This window comes from Pezoporus flaviventris, unplaced genomic scaffold (genome assembly GCF_033815535.1).
Source record: "Pezoporus flaviventris isolate CSIRO_AGI_PZ_B2104156 unplaced genomic scaffold, CSIRO_AGI_Pfla_v1 ptg000079l, whole genome shotgun sequence".
Taxonomy (NCBI): Eukaryota; Metazoa; Chordata; class Aves; order Psittaciformes; family Psittacidae; genus Pezoporus; species Pezoporus flaviventris.
The window spans coordinates 191,811-209,228 of record NW_026892627.1 but is presented as its reverse complement, the minus strand read 5'-3'; the positions used below and the strand labels follow the sequence as shown (position 1 = coordinate 209,228).

General features: G+C 45.5%; 1 protein-coding gene across 1 annotated transcript; it reads right to left on the bottom strand.

Annotated features, from left to right (window-relative positions):
- Positions 1–3,201: 3,201 nt before the first annotated feature.
- CDC25A (cell division cycle 25A) lies at positions 3,202–16,502 on the bottom strand. The gene is made up of 16 exons (XM_061474340.1): positions 16,336–16,502; positions 13,696–13,781; positions 11,636–11,690; positions 10,886–10,921; positions 10,699–10,735; positions 10,216–10,314; positions 9,281–9,397; positions 8,272–8,406; positions 7,552–7,626; positions 6,739–6,891; positions 6,318–6,410; positions 6,013–6,075; positions 5,791–5,889; positions 5,386–5,516; positions 4,937–5,048; positions 3,202–3,616 (listed from the first exon to the last, which is right to left on the bottom strand). The coding sequence occupies exons 1-16, from the start codon at positions 16,485–16,487 to the stop codon at positions 3,476–3,478; spliced, it is 1,584 nt and encodes a 527-aa protein (XP_061330324.1). The 5' UTR covers positions 16,488–16,502; the 3' UTR covers positions 3,202–3,475.
- Positions 16,503–17,418: the final 916 nt, after the last annotated feature.

Here is a 17,418-nt window from a genome sequence, read left to right as displayed (position 1 = left end):
TCAAAAAGCATTGCCTGTGTCAAGGTAAAGCAAAGATTTTCAGACTTGACTGCAATTCTGAGCGCAACTCTCCAGCCAATTCCTTACCCACTGAGTGGTCCACCCATCAAATCCGCGTCTCTCCAGTTTAAAGACAGGCAGGTCACGCAGGCCAGTGTCCAAATGCTTTGCACAATTGTAGCTGATCATTTGAACCCCTCTGCCTCAATGCAAGCCGGTAGCACTTGGGCCCTTACAAAGCACCCTCCTTTGCCCTTTCACGATGCTGGGTGCCAGGCAGACTTAACACACTCTGTGCTCCTGCCCCAGGCTAATTCCTCCTGGCCTGGCAGAGCCTCAGGTGGGGGCAGCTTCACTTAACAAATATCTGCTGACAATTGCTGGGCTTCGCTGCATGTGGGGAAGAGAGGGCAGCTGCCTGCCAGGAATCCTGCCTTAGCTGGCAGCACAGGATGCAGGAAGAGGCTCCAAGAGGCTGGGAACTACCATTGCACAGCCCTCCATTGGGGGTTGGAACTGGATGAGCTTTAAGGTCCCTTCCAACCCAAACCACTCCACGATTCTATGATACTGTTGTATATCACAAGCATCCTTTTAGGCCACAAATGGTAAAGCAATATAAAAACACGAAGTGTTGCAGCATGCAGGAGCCTATGGTAAAAGCTGATGCAACCTTAAGCTGCTTTCAACATCAGTTTTAAGGATGACAGATGGAGGCAAGGAAAATAAAACCTACCCAGTTCTCTGCTTTAGCCTCCAGTGGATTTGAAGCCACATTGCTTATTTTAAGTGAGGCTTTTAATGCTGACCCCATTGTTGGCCACCTGCTCTTCATCCCCATGCCTTCTGCGGAAGCCATTAACATCCTTAACAAAACAGCCCTCTCAGGTGCTCCACTGGGAAAGCATCCAGCACAATCAAGGATCCTCATCCAAAAATGAGCTGAAACTCTCCACAGCATAGATAGGATGCTGGAAACATGCTACCTTGAAATACAGATGGCTGCCGCCCTACTATGCCCAGGTCAGTTGGGTGATTAAAGACTCAGCCTGGACTGGGGCTGAACTGCGCCTTCCCCAGCTCCATCCAGCCCTGCCAGGATCCTGGGCTCCTGCACAAGGCTGTGAGCGCTTCTTGCCTAGCTACAGGTACACAAATATCCCAAAAAAGGCCATCACCAAGGAAGGGGTTCTTTTCAAGCCATGGTGAAGCTGAGCAGCTCACCAGCACACCTTCTGCTGTGAGACTAGCTGAGTTAGACAAACCGTCTGGATTTTAAGTACTTTATTCTCTTAGACCCCTGAAGTGTATATCAGTTGTGGGGCGATACGGTACAGATCCTGTTTGGAAGCAGCTTGCAGCCTTTTTCCTTCCCCCCCCACCCCAATTCCTAATAAGACAGCACACACAGAACTAGTGGGGTATAAAGAGGGGTCTTGTATCCATCTCCACAGGGTTAACAGGCATGGCTGAGCCCTTAAAGCACAAGCTGTGGCTCTTGGCCCCCAGTACTGCTGGGGGCTTCCCATCCATCTTCAATTTCCTAAATATCAGTAAGTTTGGGATGACAAACTGAGTCAGGAGCATTCACAGGAAGTGCAAGTGTAAAGCCAGAGATTGACAAAAAGTTTTTATCCACCTGAGTGATCTCAGAGAAGAGCATCACGTCTCCCTCTGCTTTTCTCAAACAACTGGTGCATCAAACTTTCACATGGAGCAATTACTCACGTACAAAGTTGCGCCCAGACATCAGTTTGCTAAACTGATTATTTACCACCAAGGCTTGGCACAGCTTGGGTGCATCAGCAGCCAGCCTCCCCCCACCACACAGGCCCTTTGCACCTCCCAGCTTCTTCCAGGCGTTCAGATTTTCCAGGTGAGATGTGGCCATCACCCTTATAATTCTGCATTGCATCTCCTCCCCCTTCCAGGTCATCAGTTTTGAGGGAAGGCAGCAAAATCCAATTTATTTTTTTTTAAATGAGAAAGTTCATGTTTCATCCGTGCAGCCCTCAAGGTTAACAGCAGAGTTTTAAAAAGGAGTTTTAAAAAATCAAGTTAAAATTCCACACAAGTCACCTCCATTTCAGTATTTTTTTTTTGACAAGGGTACAAATACAGGACTCACGTGTGGGGAGCAAGCCAAGCTGTGCAAAGCATGGATTTCTGCTAAAGAGCCATGAGCTTCCTGGATGCGTGGCTGCTCCTAGGCTGTGTGCCAGGCCTCAGGAGCAGCACTTCTACCAAGAAGTTAATGTGTGAGGAAGATAAGCTACAGTAATCATCACAGCATTGCTGCAGCAAGCAGCTGGCCTTACCCCGAAACCACTCGTTCACCAAAAGCAGCAGCAAAGCTGTTCAGGCACTGTTGTGCCATAGAAGCATGTGTTCCTGCTTCACTTTGTAGGGCTCAGCTACAGGGTACAACACACTGTTCCGTTAGGAACCAATTCTATTTCCTGCCTTTCCCAGCAGAAGGTTCTTCTGCTACTGGAGAAGCAGCTGAAGTCAAAGCAGAGTGGTTTCAGAGCAGCCTCCCAGAGCAGGATCATTAGCGTGGCTCCTCACAGCTGAGCTCTTTTCTGGACCCAGTTCATGATAATAATACACAGCCTCAGTGGGAGCAGCCACAGTAAACTGCTGCTGCCGGGAATCCTGGGAACAGCTTCAGGACCTGGCCCTCCTGGGATCACCCGAGACACCTCAGCTCCCAGAATTTCTTCCTACTTTGAAACACCAGCACTAGAACTAAAGGAGCAGCCAATTCAAATTGCTATGAAATAAAGCAATCTAAGAAAGGGAGGTGAACATATTTAAGTACAATAAGAAATTTTCCCTTAGACTGTCTATGAGGCTTCCAGAGCAGAACACAGGAGTTCAGTGACCTGGGAACCTCTACCTGTAATGAACCATTTCCCATTTTTTCTTCACCACGACGCATTACACTAGAAAACCACAGAATCAAAGCTGCAGCCGAGAAAATTAACACCCCCCACGAGCAGGCTGCCCCTTAGCAGAAACACAGTGCAAGTACAATTCATAGGATTCAACTGCAGCAGCATTAGCTTCATTTGACTGTATTTAAATAAAAATAAAGCATTAAAACAAACAAAATAAATCCCAACAGGCACTAAAATACTTTCCCTGCTTATAGCACGTAGCCCACGTGCATGGCACTTAGCAGCCTCCCCACCCCTCCCTGGGCAGGATGTTGAACTTTGTGGATGCTGCAGAACACAAGAAGCCATTTCCAAAACGGAGTGTAATGAGAATAGTCAGCAGAATCAGCTCCCAGACAGCATCCCAGTTGCTGGGTTCAAGCCTGCAGCCCCAAGTTCCAGGGTGTTCCCAGTGAGATGACAGATGAGGAAAGAGCCAGTGCCTGATCATTACAAGCCAGGAACAGACTCTTCTCCTTCCTGCTGCAGCTTCCCCCCCCGAACAGGCAGTCTTTGCAGTAAGTTCAGTTCAGCCTTTAGAGCTTCTTCAGGCGACTGTACAGTTCCCTTTTGCTCTTCTCGCCAGCCCAGGTTCGGCTTTTGGTGCGGAATCTTTTCAAGTCTTCTTTAAAGTCCTCATGGTGCATGGGGCGATAGCTCTGGGGCTCGCAGAAACTCTGGGGAAAGAGCAGCTGTTTTCACTATGGTGGTCTCACAGGAGAGATGGCCTTGTTGAGACCCCCTGGCAGAACCTGCCAGCAACTGTTCCAACAACTACCACCGTAACAAACAGAAAGAGACCACCCTCCCCTGGCTCTATACAGGACCTTCATACCAGACACTCATGAAGAAAACCTAGTGATATTCAGACTACAGCTACTTCTGGAGGGATAACAGCTATTAAATGAAGGATTTCCAGCCCTGTGTACAGAGCTCTCACCCAGATTTTCTAGTAGACATCAATACATAAACTAAGGCTATCTAGCATTCACCTTGGAATAGCAAAGTTTTAAAGAATACTTGAACCAGAAACCAAGCAGCCCCTGGCGCACATAGGAGCTGCCATTGGCTGTTTCATGCTGCCACCTTGAGGCCCTTGGTCCTTCCACCTCAGAAGGGGGCACCTACGGGCCCCAGAACCAAACCCAGGTGCACCCGCTGCCACAGGGGAACCATCAGGTCACAGGGAGCACCAAAACCCAGGAGGAGCACTCCCTACCATGAACAGCAGCATCCCAAAGGCTGGAAAAGCCAACATGCCACTGGGAAAGAACACCCTGCATCTCCCTGAAAGCACACAGGTCACAGAACGCGAAGGTAATCTAAGAGCTACTCTACAGTGCAGGGGTCCAAAAGGAACTAAAGCAACTGTCAGGACACAACTTCGTTACACTCAGAAGCACAGGAAGGACTAGCTGGAGAAGGACAGTACAGCCTCTGAAATGCCAAGGCAGCAGAAGCCAAGGGATACAGGAAGCACCATCCCCACAATGCTGGTGGGAGAGCTGCTGAGCATTTTTTAGTTTCCTTTTCTGAATTAGATGCTGAAAACACAAAGCTCAAATTTTCCACTTTGTTATCTCAGTGTGAGACTTCAGGACTGTTATCAGCAATTACTGTCAGGGCTGCCTTCTCTTCCAGTCCTTGCAGGCTGAGTAGTCTGAAATTCCTTCTCCAAATGACATTCTGAACTCCTGGCTGTTATGCTAGGGTAGAAACCAGTTTTATACTATGTCTTGTCTTGAGACAAGTGGGAAAACCTTTCAGCTATAGCAGCAAAACAGCTCTGGTGCATGGAACAGACTTCAAGTGCCTCACTACCAAATTCTAATTACTCTCAGTATGGGAGACCACAGTGAAATAGAGGAGGAAAAGCACCCCGGCAAAAAATGTCCTACTCCAAAGGCAGCCTTATTCAGTACAAATACATCAGTATTGTTTACCCATTGTTTCTTCTCCAAGTGTGAAAGAGATGAATTTAAGTGAATGTTACTTACACGGCATCTTGAGAAGAAGTCCCTGTAACCCCCTTTCAGGATGTACAGTTCTGGGTAATGGAGGTTGGGGTATTCGTTACCCAGCCTGTCCCGCTCTCTCACAAACCGGCACCTGCAGCAGGAAAAAACCCTGCATTAAATCTTGCACTCAACAAACACCACAGGAAAACAGCTCTCACCCCAAACTTCCCATTCCTGGGGCTACAGAAGTAAGCCACTGCTGCAGCTCACCTGTTTTTCATTTCCACCTCTTGTGCCAGCACAACTCCAATATGCCCTTTCCCACCATGGGCTGTGCTACCTCCCAGCCAGAGCTGACAACCAACAGCTACTCACAATAAGCTGCTTATTAAGTGGCACACCAGCATAGTAACTAGTGGCACCCAAAAGCTTTGCTCCCAGCTAGCACAGCAAAAAGTTTCCATATAGAGGAGTGTGAGATAACTCACATTCGAGGACCCCGCTCCGAAGAAAACTCGCAGTGAAATACTATTATCACTCGTTTGTTATCCGATGGCTTGATTGGCTTCTTAAGCAAATAGTTTTCCACATCCTCTTCCATATGTAAGTTTATAGCACCCTGTAATGCACAAGCACATGGAATGAGTGGATGATTGTAGTGAGCCCATCCCACTTCCTTGCAAGCAGTTTAGCATAAGTTTCCCAGAGGAGCTCTGGCAGCCCTCTCTAGCATTGGGAAGACAGCATCAAACCCAAGCAGAACATTACAGATAGCCTGTAACACACCCACATGGCCTTGGATGCTCTTGAATGAAGAGCAGCCCCCATGGTGCCAAGTGACCCCAGTTTGCAACTTATGACAACTCTATGTTACTCTTACAGGGCCAACATACCTTGATGTGTCCTCCTTCATACTCATATGGGTATCTGCAATCAATTATCACACATTCCTTGATGAAGTCTGCAAACTTCCCAGTCAGCACAGACACCATCTAGAAAAAAAAAAAAAAAAAGATAGAACTCCACAAACCCCCTCCAGAGTTCAGGTGTTTCAAGATGTTCTTGTCTTGCTCTCCCCAGTAAAGATTTTTTCTTACTGTCCCTGGAGCACTTACCATTTCTGAGTCAATATATTTCAAGTCCTGATGTTTCCCATCAACAGTGCGGAATAAGTAACTCTGTAAGACAGACAGCATTCAAATGAGAAAATTCCAAAGGTAGGCCATAGCACAGTGTCCAGCAACTGCGTATTTTGTAACACAGTCAAATTGCAGACAAGAGCCCTTCTAGCCAACATACTTTCCCAATAACTGGAATATGCACTGTTGAAGGGACTTGCTTTATTTGGGCTGCTTTGAGACATCTCCAGTAAGAGAGGCCATTAAAATACCAAATTAACATTTGACCATTAAATCCTTACCTTTGAGAAGTCACCAATAAGGTCTGTCTGGTCACCATCCAAAATGTTTTCGATCTCTGCTGTGGAGCATTGTGTCTTCACCATTTCCAGATTCTAGAGGAAAACGGGTTAGAGATCAATGCTGAGCACTGACAGCAGAGAGATCCTTTTCCCACAACATAACGTAAAACTGAGTTTACTCCGAAGCCCTGAACTACGACTCCCCAGCATCCCCTTTGGATTAAGGTGAAACTCGGACTCAGGAGCATGCAATTGCTGCACCAGCTCCCCCAGATCTCCTCACAATGAAGAGAGAATGCAGTTTTGCTAGGTCAGCAATTCACCTGAAAAAAGCTCTCTCATTAACCTTCACCAGCTAGACACTTATCTTAGATCCTCTCCTAATCAATTCTGTTACAAAACTGGATGCCAAGCCACTAACCGTTGAGTCCTCAGAAGCTGTTTCAGTCAGGCTTTTCCTCCTCTTGTTTTTCCCTGGAGTGTTCTCTTCCTGGGATCTCTCCATCCTTTTCTGGGTGGTTCTTCCTACACCACTAGGCAGAGATGAAGAGCCAAACAGCTGGCATCGTTTGGCCTATGAGGAAGAAGAAGAGTTGTCTAGCAAAAACTAAGCTTGGAAACTAAGCAAGCCTCAGACTTTCAGACCATTACAAATTTTGCTTTATTGAAGACACTGTCACAGCACAGCAACAATGGGATATTAACAGGGTCATCTAAATTCAGGACCTACATTTCCAGTAACACTCATTTCTTGCCCTGCAGGCTGGGTGAGTCTGGAGCACCAGAAGCAATATCAAGTGCTGGCAGAGTGTTTATACCAATTAACAGACAACTTATCAGCAGATTAAGGAGCTTTTTGCTGGAATCTAGCCTCCCTTCACAGTCTCTTGTCAGACTATCTGGCTACAGGGATTCCCTGGATGCATTCAAGATAAGTCAATAAGTATCTGATAAGGGAAGTCAAGATCATCTTGCATTTATGAAGTAGCTTTGGAAAAAGAAAGTTAATGCATATATATGCACACAATGAGTATTGTTCCACACTGACAAAGCCTTTCAGCTAAACAGTCCTTAGAGATAACAGAACACACTGAAGGGGGGTTATGTCATATCTTATTCTGTTGTTTTTAGGGACACAGGACCAGAGCCAATGTGATCACTTTTCCCAGCAGTGAAAACAGCTGCAGAACAAAGTGCCCATCTCTGTTCTGTTATGCTCCCACAGGACACTCACCCGATTGTCCATCCTCCTCATGACTAGTGGTGCAGTCCAGAGGCTTGCCACATCAGATGGCATCTCCTCATCGTTCTGAGGAAAAAAAAAGGAAGTTCATTCTCATCTATTCCACGGTGGGCAGAGACTAAATACAGCTTGGGCCAGCGTTTCAGTTGAATTCATGTTAGTGATGTTTTAGGAATTTAACTCAATCACTAGTCCAATACTCAATGAAATAATGGAACCAAGTAGAGATGTGTTGGAGAAGGTAAGTTACATCAATTCATTGATTGATTAACAATGATGTTCCTTCAAAGCTTTAAGCATTTAAAATTCAATTAGAAAGTCTGCTTAAGTAGCTCAGAAGCAAATCTTACTTCTAGCTCTTTTAGCAAGTTTCCAAAGAAAAATGCGGACTGTTCCACTAATTCCCTCTAGTAGTGCAATTCCCATCAGCCAATATGAACAGGAGTAATTCTTAAACTAGCTGCTGTTCACACCCCAAGTAAATCTCACTGTCTGCACTAGGAAAGAGCATGTATAAGATAGAGACACTGAAACTGAATTGAAAAAGGTAATAACTCACCTGCTATGATTCCCTAGTACCTAGCTTTTTGCAGTCTGACTTTCCACACTGACTTCTGCTAGAATGCGTGTGCACCACAGACACATGTTGTAGCTGACTACTAACATTAGACAGAGCAAGTTTCAAAATGCCCATATTTCCTTTGTACATACCTTCAAATCTTGGTCATCTAACAACTCCAGGAATCCATCATCATCTTCACTTTCAGAAGAAGTCAGAGAAGACTTCTGCAGGAAAACTGGGCTGCAGTGTTCCTTTCTACCCTTGGGTGTTTCACCCATGGGAAACTGAGACAAGATAGACAGTTTTAACAACACTCTTCCCATTTACTGCAGAGAGCTATAACCACAGAGACAGTGCCTTGCCTCTTACTACATTACAGAAAACATGGGGTGTTTTCCCCCATCTTGAGTACACTGACTTGAACAAACCCCAAACTGAGTTCCAATATTTCTATTTGATCCCTACAATAGCAGAGTGCTTCATTAGACTCATTAAGCAATAACCCTCGTCTGAGAAAGACACCATTCAGGGAAGGTGCAATGGAAAGAAACGGTTGGTGTCAGTGGGAACAGGAGGTAATATAAACTCTGCAGCTGATAAACACAAGATCAAGAGTACCAAGCAGGACGAAGGAACTGATTCAAGGAACAGAGGGAAGGCTTAGTCCCCCAGCATTGTTTCTGTGCAAGGACCCATCATGGCTTTCCAGTTGCTTCCTGGATGTCATATTTGGACATAAGATCCAGTCACATCAACACAGTTGTTCTAAATGCATCTGCCCCAATTTAGTTATTTACTTTATTGATAGTGAAAACAATTATAAACTAAAGTCCTCTATTCCACGTCAACATCCACTCCCTTAATTTACTGCAGCATAAACCCAGCTCTGTAATGACTAATCTTTCAGACTACAGAACAATCGATGTTTCAAACTCCTGATCATCTTACAAGCCAAATGTGAGAAATCCTCTTATCTGCAAGACAATTTTTTCCATTTGACACATTAGTGGTGACTAACAGTGCTGCCTTAGAACATGATGCAATTTTTCTTCTTCTTAATTTTTCTTCCCCTTCTGCATACCTCCAGGTATGCAGAAGATCAGGTGAGAATTAGTTGTAAAGAACACTATAGTACTTACTATACACTATAGTACTTACTATCTGAGCTGGAGATGAATTCTGCCTTGGTCCAGGAACACCATTTCCAGCAGGGGAATGCACATGCACAGAAGAACGAGAAGCTGGTTTGGTTGGCTTCTTAAACTCAAATGGTTCCTGAGTTAAAAAGGAGCAAAGTGATCATTTTACCAAAATCAAAAACTGTGTAAAGCTCTAGGGTCATTTTATCTTTTTTGTTTGGTTTTTTTTTTTTAAAGCTACCTGAGGTTGTGCTTTTAAGTTCCTTACTGCCAACAGGAGTAGTCTGAAGGCAAATGTTTTCAGATTAAAGATGTTAGAATAGCAATTCATTTAACATAATTAAGCTTTTATCCTTTTGATATCACCCATAGGGTTAAGGCTTTCCTATTTCTTTTGTCAGCCAACTTCTCTGCAAAAGGAATCATTTTTAAATTCTGCTGACACCCCCTCTTCTGTCAAGACTTGTCAGAGGCCCACCAATGGGATTTCCAGCAGCAAAGCCTTCCAGACCAAGTAGCCAAAAGGACATTGGTGTTGCGACGAATCAAGGCTTCCCATGCCAGTAGTGGAAAGAGATGGGGTGATCTATTGAAACAGCTTTCTAGAGGCACCCCTCACAGCTATCTAAAGTGAGTGGCATGAATATATTTTCCCTTGCCACAGCCTAAAAGGAGTCAGGCTCAGCAGCACAAAAGTAGAGCTGGGCAACCAAAGTCTTCCAGATTTTTTGTGAATGTATAATCAGTTTGCAGTCACTATGATCAGTACTGTTGCACTTCACTGCAAGCTCCCTGGAGATAAGCTATGCAAAACTTTGTTATGTCTGAACTACTGCCTGGAGAGGGGAAAAGAAGCCTTTTCCACCACATCCACTGTTAAAGGGGTGTGCTAATCCAGCTCTCGCAGTACCACCTCTTATGCCTGTCATCACAGCAATGGAAAGCAATGCTTACATTCTCCTTTTCATCTTGTTCCAACAGTTGAAAAGCATCGTCATCCAGGGAATCAGAAAGGTTTCTCTTCAGAGCAGGACTGGATCCCAGGAGGCTTTGCTACAATATTCATACAGAAGTGCCAGTTCAGTATTGTGCAATATATGTCTTTGCACAACTGCATTTAAAACAAAAGAGTGGTTAATAAAGACTGTAAAGACTCCAACTGCAAACTCTGTGCAGGAGTAAATGCTGATACATATCTTGGTTCAGGTACCAAAATGCATCAGCTGCAGCAGTGACAGAGCCACATCACTGATCTTTCATGCTAACTTAAATGAGATATTGAGTTTACATGCTGTAATTCTGACAGTTTTCATTAACTGCCACACTAGCTGTTCTTGCAGCCAGAAAATTAACAAGTTATAGAATGTATCTAACTAAAAGCATTTAATATAGTAAATTCTTTAATATTTATAGAATACCAATACCAAGCTCACTTACTGGCAGAGAATGGATTCTTCTGAAAGGCATCCGAACGCTACAACAAAAAAGAATCAAAAAGATTTATTTCAATGTGTTTTAAAAGACTCTAACACGAGTAGAACTCGCTTCTCCTCCTACCCCCCCGTAAAACTCCACAAACTACCGCAGTCACTGACAAAGGAGTTGGAAGTAGAAATACACTTACTTCAGTCTGCTGGATTCAAGAATTGCTTTCTCAAACCTAAAAGCAAGCATGATGCCCCACAGTTAGCACCAAAGCACAGTACACTAAAAATCAACTTTCATTTTCACTCAAGAAGTGTTATGCTAAGCAGAAGCCAAGATACTGCTTGATGACACTGTCTTTCTTAAAAGCTATTTATAGCCAGCTGATACGATCCTAGTTCTTAGAACATAAGCTAGACTCCTTTCTCCCCCTCCTTTCCTTAAGTTCTTTTCAGCAGCATTTAGACAAGATGCTAGGCTGAAGGAAGAAAAGCTCAGTACATGAGTGACCACAAGCATCTGCCCCATCCCTAGCAACAGAAGGTTAAGGGAAAAAATTGATCTAATTGAGAGCAACAAATGCAAAGCTCAGAGCAACTGCCTGGTATCAGTAGGAACATATGGAAGCATAAATTATAGTTTAAGTGTTGAGTGACAACTGCAACTTACATGCAATTTGGTGCAGCCTCAGCCTGCTGGTAAGGTGCCCATGTCATGCTCAAACAGTCTGGTTGGTACAATAAATTAACCCAGACCCAAGACTTGTTATGTACTCTAGGATGCAGACAAGACAGAAACCCTAGCAGCTCAAGCTGCAGAGCGCTGCAGTTTTTCAGAGACAAGAGCCCATTGCACATGTGTCAGCAAAGGAAAAGCTGCATCAAGACTCTTATTAGCCTACATTTGCTAACGGCGCAATGTGAAATGCCACAAGCATATGGTTACATACGTTTCCTCCACGATATCATTCGAGGATGCAGGAACAGGTGAATCCAAAGCACAACCTGAAAGAAGAGAGATAACAGAATGTTTTCTATTGAGCATTAGCTAGGAAATACAAAGTATTGGACACTGTTACAGATTTCCTCAGAGACCATGAGCTTAGGCTGGAAACTAATGCAGAAAGCCCCATCTGCAGCCTCACCTCAGTGTAGAAGTAAATAACAGTTACAGATACTCCATAGCACTGGCTTTTGCCATAATCAAGGGTTAGTGCTTCAAGTAAAATAGGAGTAATTAAAAAAAAAGCACCTCTAAGCCCTGTCTAGAACATCACAGAGACCAGAGTGCTAACACATAACATGGAACATTCTTGGCTTATTCTCCCTCACACACATCTTTAACAACTTAGTCCTTTAGGGTTTTTTAAGCTATGTTTTTAGTTACACCTCTTCATAGGAAGAAATTTTTGGCTCATTCGAAAACAAGTAGTCAAAATGCCTTTCTTAATGCCTGCTAGCGTACTGGAAACAATAGCAAGCACTTTGTAAGCACAAACCAAGCTAAACATTCCAGCTACATAGCATCTAAGTACAGCCAAGTGTGAAGCTTACTTAAACACAGACTCCCCAAGGAGTTTTTGTATCATATTCACAAGACCTAGTGATAGGCCAGCAGCGTACCGGGTACTCTCTATACCATCATGACAAGACTTGTTGCTATTTCAGTGACTGCATTCTAAACAAACAACTACAAAGAATTAATTTGACTAACATTGACAGGAAGTGGTCTCAGCACAGCAGAAACTTTAATCATAAGTGTTTTGTAAGCACTTAAGACCTGCTTTGGAGACAGAAACAAAAAAGCCAAGAAGAAAGCGAAGATTTAGCAAGCTTGGTTATTTTATCCTGCTCTGTGGTTTGTGAGCTATACTTGTGTTTTAGCGGTTCATAAAGCTCCTTTGAAGGCTGAAAATACCATGCACAGTCAGACTGGTATATAAATTCAGTTGGAGACACTGATTCCCATCACTGGGTTGGACCAGTGAAGTATCAGAAGCTTCCCTGACTATGAGTTATGGGGTAATGGCTTATTTCATTTTCACTGATAAAGCATCTCATCTGAAAAACAAGGGTAAACACACACTTCTAGGCAAGTATCAGTATTTCAGGTTTCACACAAACAATCAGCTCATGATAACTGCCACCAAAAAACCCCAAACCACAAGACAAACCCTGCTCAATGGCCTCTATTCAAGCATGCAGAGCAGGTTACCACAGTTTGGGTTTAAAGAGAGAAAACACACAGTGATGACTGTATTTCAAAGTTATCACCCTCCAGAAACTCAAGTGAGTCCCATTCACAGACAAAAACAGATATGTGATGGATCCTAACAATGAAGGGTAAAACATTATCTCCCCATTTTTTAGACCACAGCCCCAACATGCAACTCTAAACACCCCCAAGCCAATATCTCAAGACACCACAGACTAGAGAATGGTGGGATTCCAATTCCCCAATGAAGCCTATCTTGAGCTATCTTCAGCAGGCTTCATCTTCAGCTGTCTCTGCTGCAAGGAAGGCCGATACACTCATGATAAGTTGTTTACCTACTACCATGTACGGAGCAGAACATCAAAGCAATCAGAAAGTGGTAGTGATAAACATCACACTTCAGTACAAAGCATGACACTCAGCAACCATGTCTCAACAGCCATCCTAAGAAAAAAAGGAAAAAGCCCTTCTGCCAGAGTCCCCCAGTGAGGGGGCTGAACCAGTTTTTCCTCCATATAGCTCTACTACTAACATACTCGAAGACAACTTAAACAAAAAAAAAAAACAAACAAAAAAAAAAACCAAAAAAACATCCACAACCCAAACTGCATGAACTGCAGAAGCTTGCTGAGTAATGGCCTGCCTGCCTCCCTCCTTTTAAGCATGAGAAGTGGTTGCAGCGATTGCAGGCAGCAAAAATTCTCTATCCACACCATGGAAGCTGCTTGTAGTGGAAGCTGTGTAAAGATAGGACACTTCTCCTTTCTTACTTGTTATTAATTGAGAAAGCCATACCTGAGTCTGTCGATTCCGATGACTCAGTCCTTTGTAAACTACTAGTATTCTTGTTTCCCAGATCATGCTCAGCTTTTTCATGTTGGCTGTAAAAGAAAATAGGTATTTGTTTTAAATGCTCATTGCAGCAATAGATACCATATAAGAGTGCCTGCCTGTAAACATATGGCACACATAATCATACCTCAAAGCCATTATCAATGGCCAAATGGAAGGATTCCAGCTTGGCAGTCCTACAGACTGCAGTCTCCTGTGTTCTGCGTGCTCTCAAGTACAAGGACAATGCCACCTCCAGATCACCATGGCTTATAAATACACTGATCTAACCCCTACAGGGGCTAACACTTCAGGTTCTGGGTTTTTAAACCTGCACATGCACTGTGGATAATAGCAGAAGTTAGGCTTCCAAAGCAGGGACAGGAGTGTGTCATCTAAGACAGTAACTATCCTGGTTACCTTTCTGGTCACCTCGCGCCAAGCTTTTCTCCATCAGGTGCTATGAGGGGTGTTTTGAACATTTTAGAGCCTGTCCTGAGCTGGTGCCTTCACAATGAAGGTTCTAATATAACTAAGTGGCAAACTTTGCAATAGAACTTTAGGACTAAAACCAGTTTAAGTATGTCATAGGTTACTGATGCCTGGAATCACATTTGCACCTCCCACACCAGTCTCCAGAGTCCCATTATCCTTCTCAGGACTGCAGCCCTCTCTTTGGCAGTCACTCATTTAATTAATGCTGCACAGAAAAATTAACACTATTCTAACTCAAACTCATTTTTATAAGTAGTTAGCTCTCAAATTTTGTTTTATCAACTATGCAAGGTCTTCTCTGCTCACATAACCATCAGACCAGTCTAAATAATTCCGTAGGTGAAGAGGCTTGAGGCATCTCCTGCCTGACCAAGCATCAAACACAGAGTCATTTCATACACGGGCAGGGGTCACAGCAGCTTCAGTACAGAGATGTATGTATCTCATGTAGCCTTATTCCAGATTACCTTAAAGAAAGGAAAAGCTACTCGAGTGTTGCTCCTCCATCACATAGGTTAATGAAAAAAAATGCACCAGGGCATAAGCCAGGGCTACAAACTCAGAGGACACAAGAATGAAACAGAGGGGACTTGTGCAAATTGTTTGCAGGAATTTCAGGAATCTGAAGGAGGGAAGGATCATAAAGAAAGCAGGTGATTACAGAAACAAGAATGATAGAAAATCAGAAAATAAAGGACAAATACTAGGAGAACAAACAAGACCAGAGCAGGCCAGGGCAAAACAGAAACTATACAAGAGGCAAACTGCAGAGGTTACTGCAGGAATAATGAGATTAAACGAGTTACAACCAATAACAGCAAAATGGGATTGAGCAACTGCATGGCTGCAGCTCTGTGGAGAGGAGCTGCAGAGCTCAGAGACTGCAGCACTTCCCATATGTGAAATGGCAAAGAGAGGAGTGGGTGCACGGGAGCCAGGCAAAGGGAAGCAAGAACAGAGCTGAGATACTGCAGCTAATGCGGTACAGAAGGCAGGAAGGACAGACACAAACGTACCAGCAGTAATTTGCGGGATAAGGGAAAGCACCCAACATGGAGCTCAGAAGCGAGGCAGACACCCAGAGCAGAACCAGGGGAAGACGGTGGCACGTGGAGGGACACTCAGGGAGAAGATGGCCCACAGCATCGGGACCACAGCCACATGTGGGCAGGAGCTCCCGCGGGAATGACTGGGGGGGCTGGCAGTCTCTGTGCTGCTTAAGCAGAGAGGGGGCTATTTGGTGGAAGGAGGGGCGGGAGGGGGAGTGGAGCTCAGCAGGGGTGAAGGCATCAGAAAAGGTGGGGGTTAAGGGAGTAATGGAAAGCCTGGGTTTGCAAGGATGGCATGGGGGTACATAGGAAGAACTCCTGGAGGCCTAATTGGGGGAGTGCGGGGGAGTGGGAGGTCTAAAGACAGGGAGAAACAGCTCCTCGAGGCCTCATTTGGGGGGAGAGGGGAAAAGGTGCTCCAGATTTTAGTGTTAAGGATGGGGGGTGCTTGGAATGAGAGAATAAGAGATGAGGTCCTCGAGGCCTCACGTCTGAAGGGAGAAGGAGATTAAGAGATCTTCAAGGCCTCCATTAGGGAGGAAGAAGAGATGCACGAGGCCTCACTTTTTTTAGGGGGTGAGGGTAGACGAGGTCCCCGGCGCATTGCTTGGGGTGGAAAAGGGGAGAGAAATGTTTCTCGAGGCCTTAAATTTGGGGGTGGAAGAAAAGGTCCACAAGATCTTAGTGCGGTTGAGGCAGTTGGGGGGGGGCGCGTGAGGAACGGACGAAGAACAACGGCGCGAGTCCTGGCTTTGAAATGGGGGGGGAGGAGGAAGAGCTCTCCTAGGCCTTGTTTTTGGTGTGGGATAGAGGAGATGGAACCCTTGAGACCTAGTATGGCGGTCGGGGGGGTAAAGGGGGAGCTCCCTCAGGCTTCGCTTCGGGTTAGGGAGGGAAGACGGGGGAGGAAGAGGCCCTGAAGGGCCCGTTTGGGGGGGTTGTTAGGGGGGAGCATGGTAGAGCCTCTCAGCCAGAAAAAAAAAAAAAAAAAAAAAAAAAAAAAAGAGGGGGCAGAGGGGGATCCCCAGGGACAGCAGAAAGGGCCCGGGCTTTGACTGACCCGCGTCCCAGCTGCTCCATGGTGAGGCGGAGGTTGGAGACCGGCGAGAAATTGTCAGGAAACAGAACCTTGACCACGGCGGGTGAAGCGGAGGAGACTGGAGAGAAAAGTAGGAGGCGGCGGCGGAAGCTACCGCGCAGTGCGGAATCCATGGAAGCGAATGAGCCGAACCGAGCAGAGCCGAACCGTCCTACTGTCAGCGCGGCCAGCACTGCTTTGACTGCAGCCGCTACCCGTCGCTCGCTCCGAAGCTGGCGCCAAACGTCCCCTCCACCAATCAAAACCGGTCCCTAAATGACGTTTAAAGTGGGCGAAGAAGTTCGCTCAAATCCTCCCGCCCACCGCCCTCGTTCTGGCCAATAAGAAGAGAGGCGGGTGGCCCACTCCCCGCCTCCAGCTGTTGATTGATGCCACTCCTGACCAATAGAGAAGCCAGACAATAGGGTGCAGCTAGGCAGCGTTACTGCCAAGGTGGAGACTACATTTCCCAGCATGCAGCGCCGTTCCCCTCCTCGGCCGTGCATGCTGGGAAATGTAGTCCCCGCCTCACGCAGACCCCAGCTTATCCGCTACGTCTCTGACCCTGTCCGTTTAACCGTGCCTCCAACCGCCCCGGGCCTGAGGGGAAGGGGGTAAACCTGGGAACGATGAGGGAAAACGGTCACGCTCTGACCGCGACAGACCTTGCTCTCAACCACTACCTTCAAGAGACTCTGGCATTTACGCAGGCACTGCTATTTGCCTTAAAAATGGAAACAAGCCCAACTTTTCAGAGGGCTTATTGCCTGCGTTGCCTAATCCCTTCTCTGTCCCCTGCCCCCCGTCACTGAGCAGGATGGAGGCCGCAATGGTTGTGCTGTGGGGAAGGGAGTCTTTGCATGGGTCATCCCTCAGGCCTCAGATTGTGGACACTAGGGGTGCAGGGGGAGCAGCGCCAGCTCCAAAAACACAGTCCCACAAGTGTAGAAACACAGTGAACTGGATGATCTTAAGGTCCTTTCCAACCCTAACCAGGGTTGAGATAAGAACAGTCCAATAGCTGAAGTATAACATTAATAATATAATAATAATAATGGAAGTAAC

Excerpts from the sequence above, each read along its gene's own strand:
- CDC25A (XM_061474340.1), bottom strand. The coding sequence starts at position 16,487 with ATGGATTCCGCACTGCGCGGTAGCTTCCGCCGCCGCCTCCTACTTTTC. Across the intron at positions 10,315-10,698 it reads GAAGAATCCATTCTCTGCCA|CAAAGCCTCCTGGGATCCAG; the intron begins GTAAGTGAGCTT and ends TGAATATTGTAG. Across the intron at positions 5,890-6,012 it reads AATATATTGACTCAGAAATG|ATGGTGTCTGTGCTGACTGG; the intron begins GTAAGTGCTCCA and ends TTTTTTTTCTAG.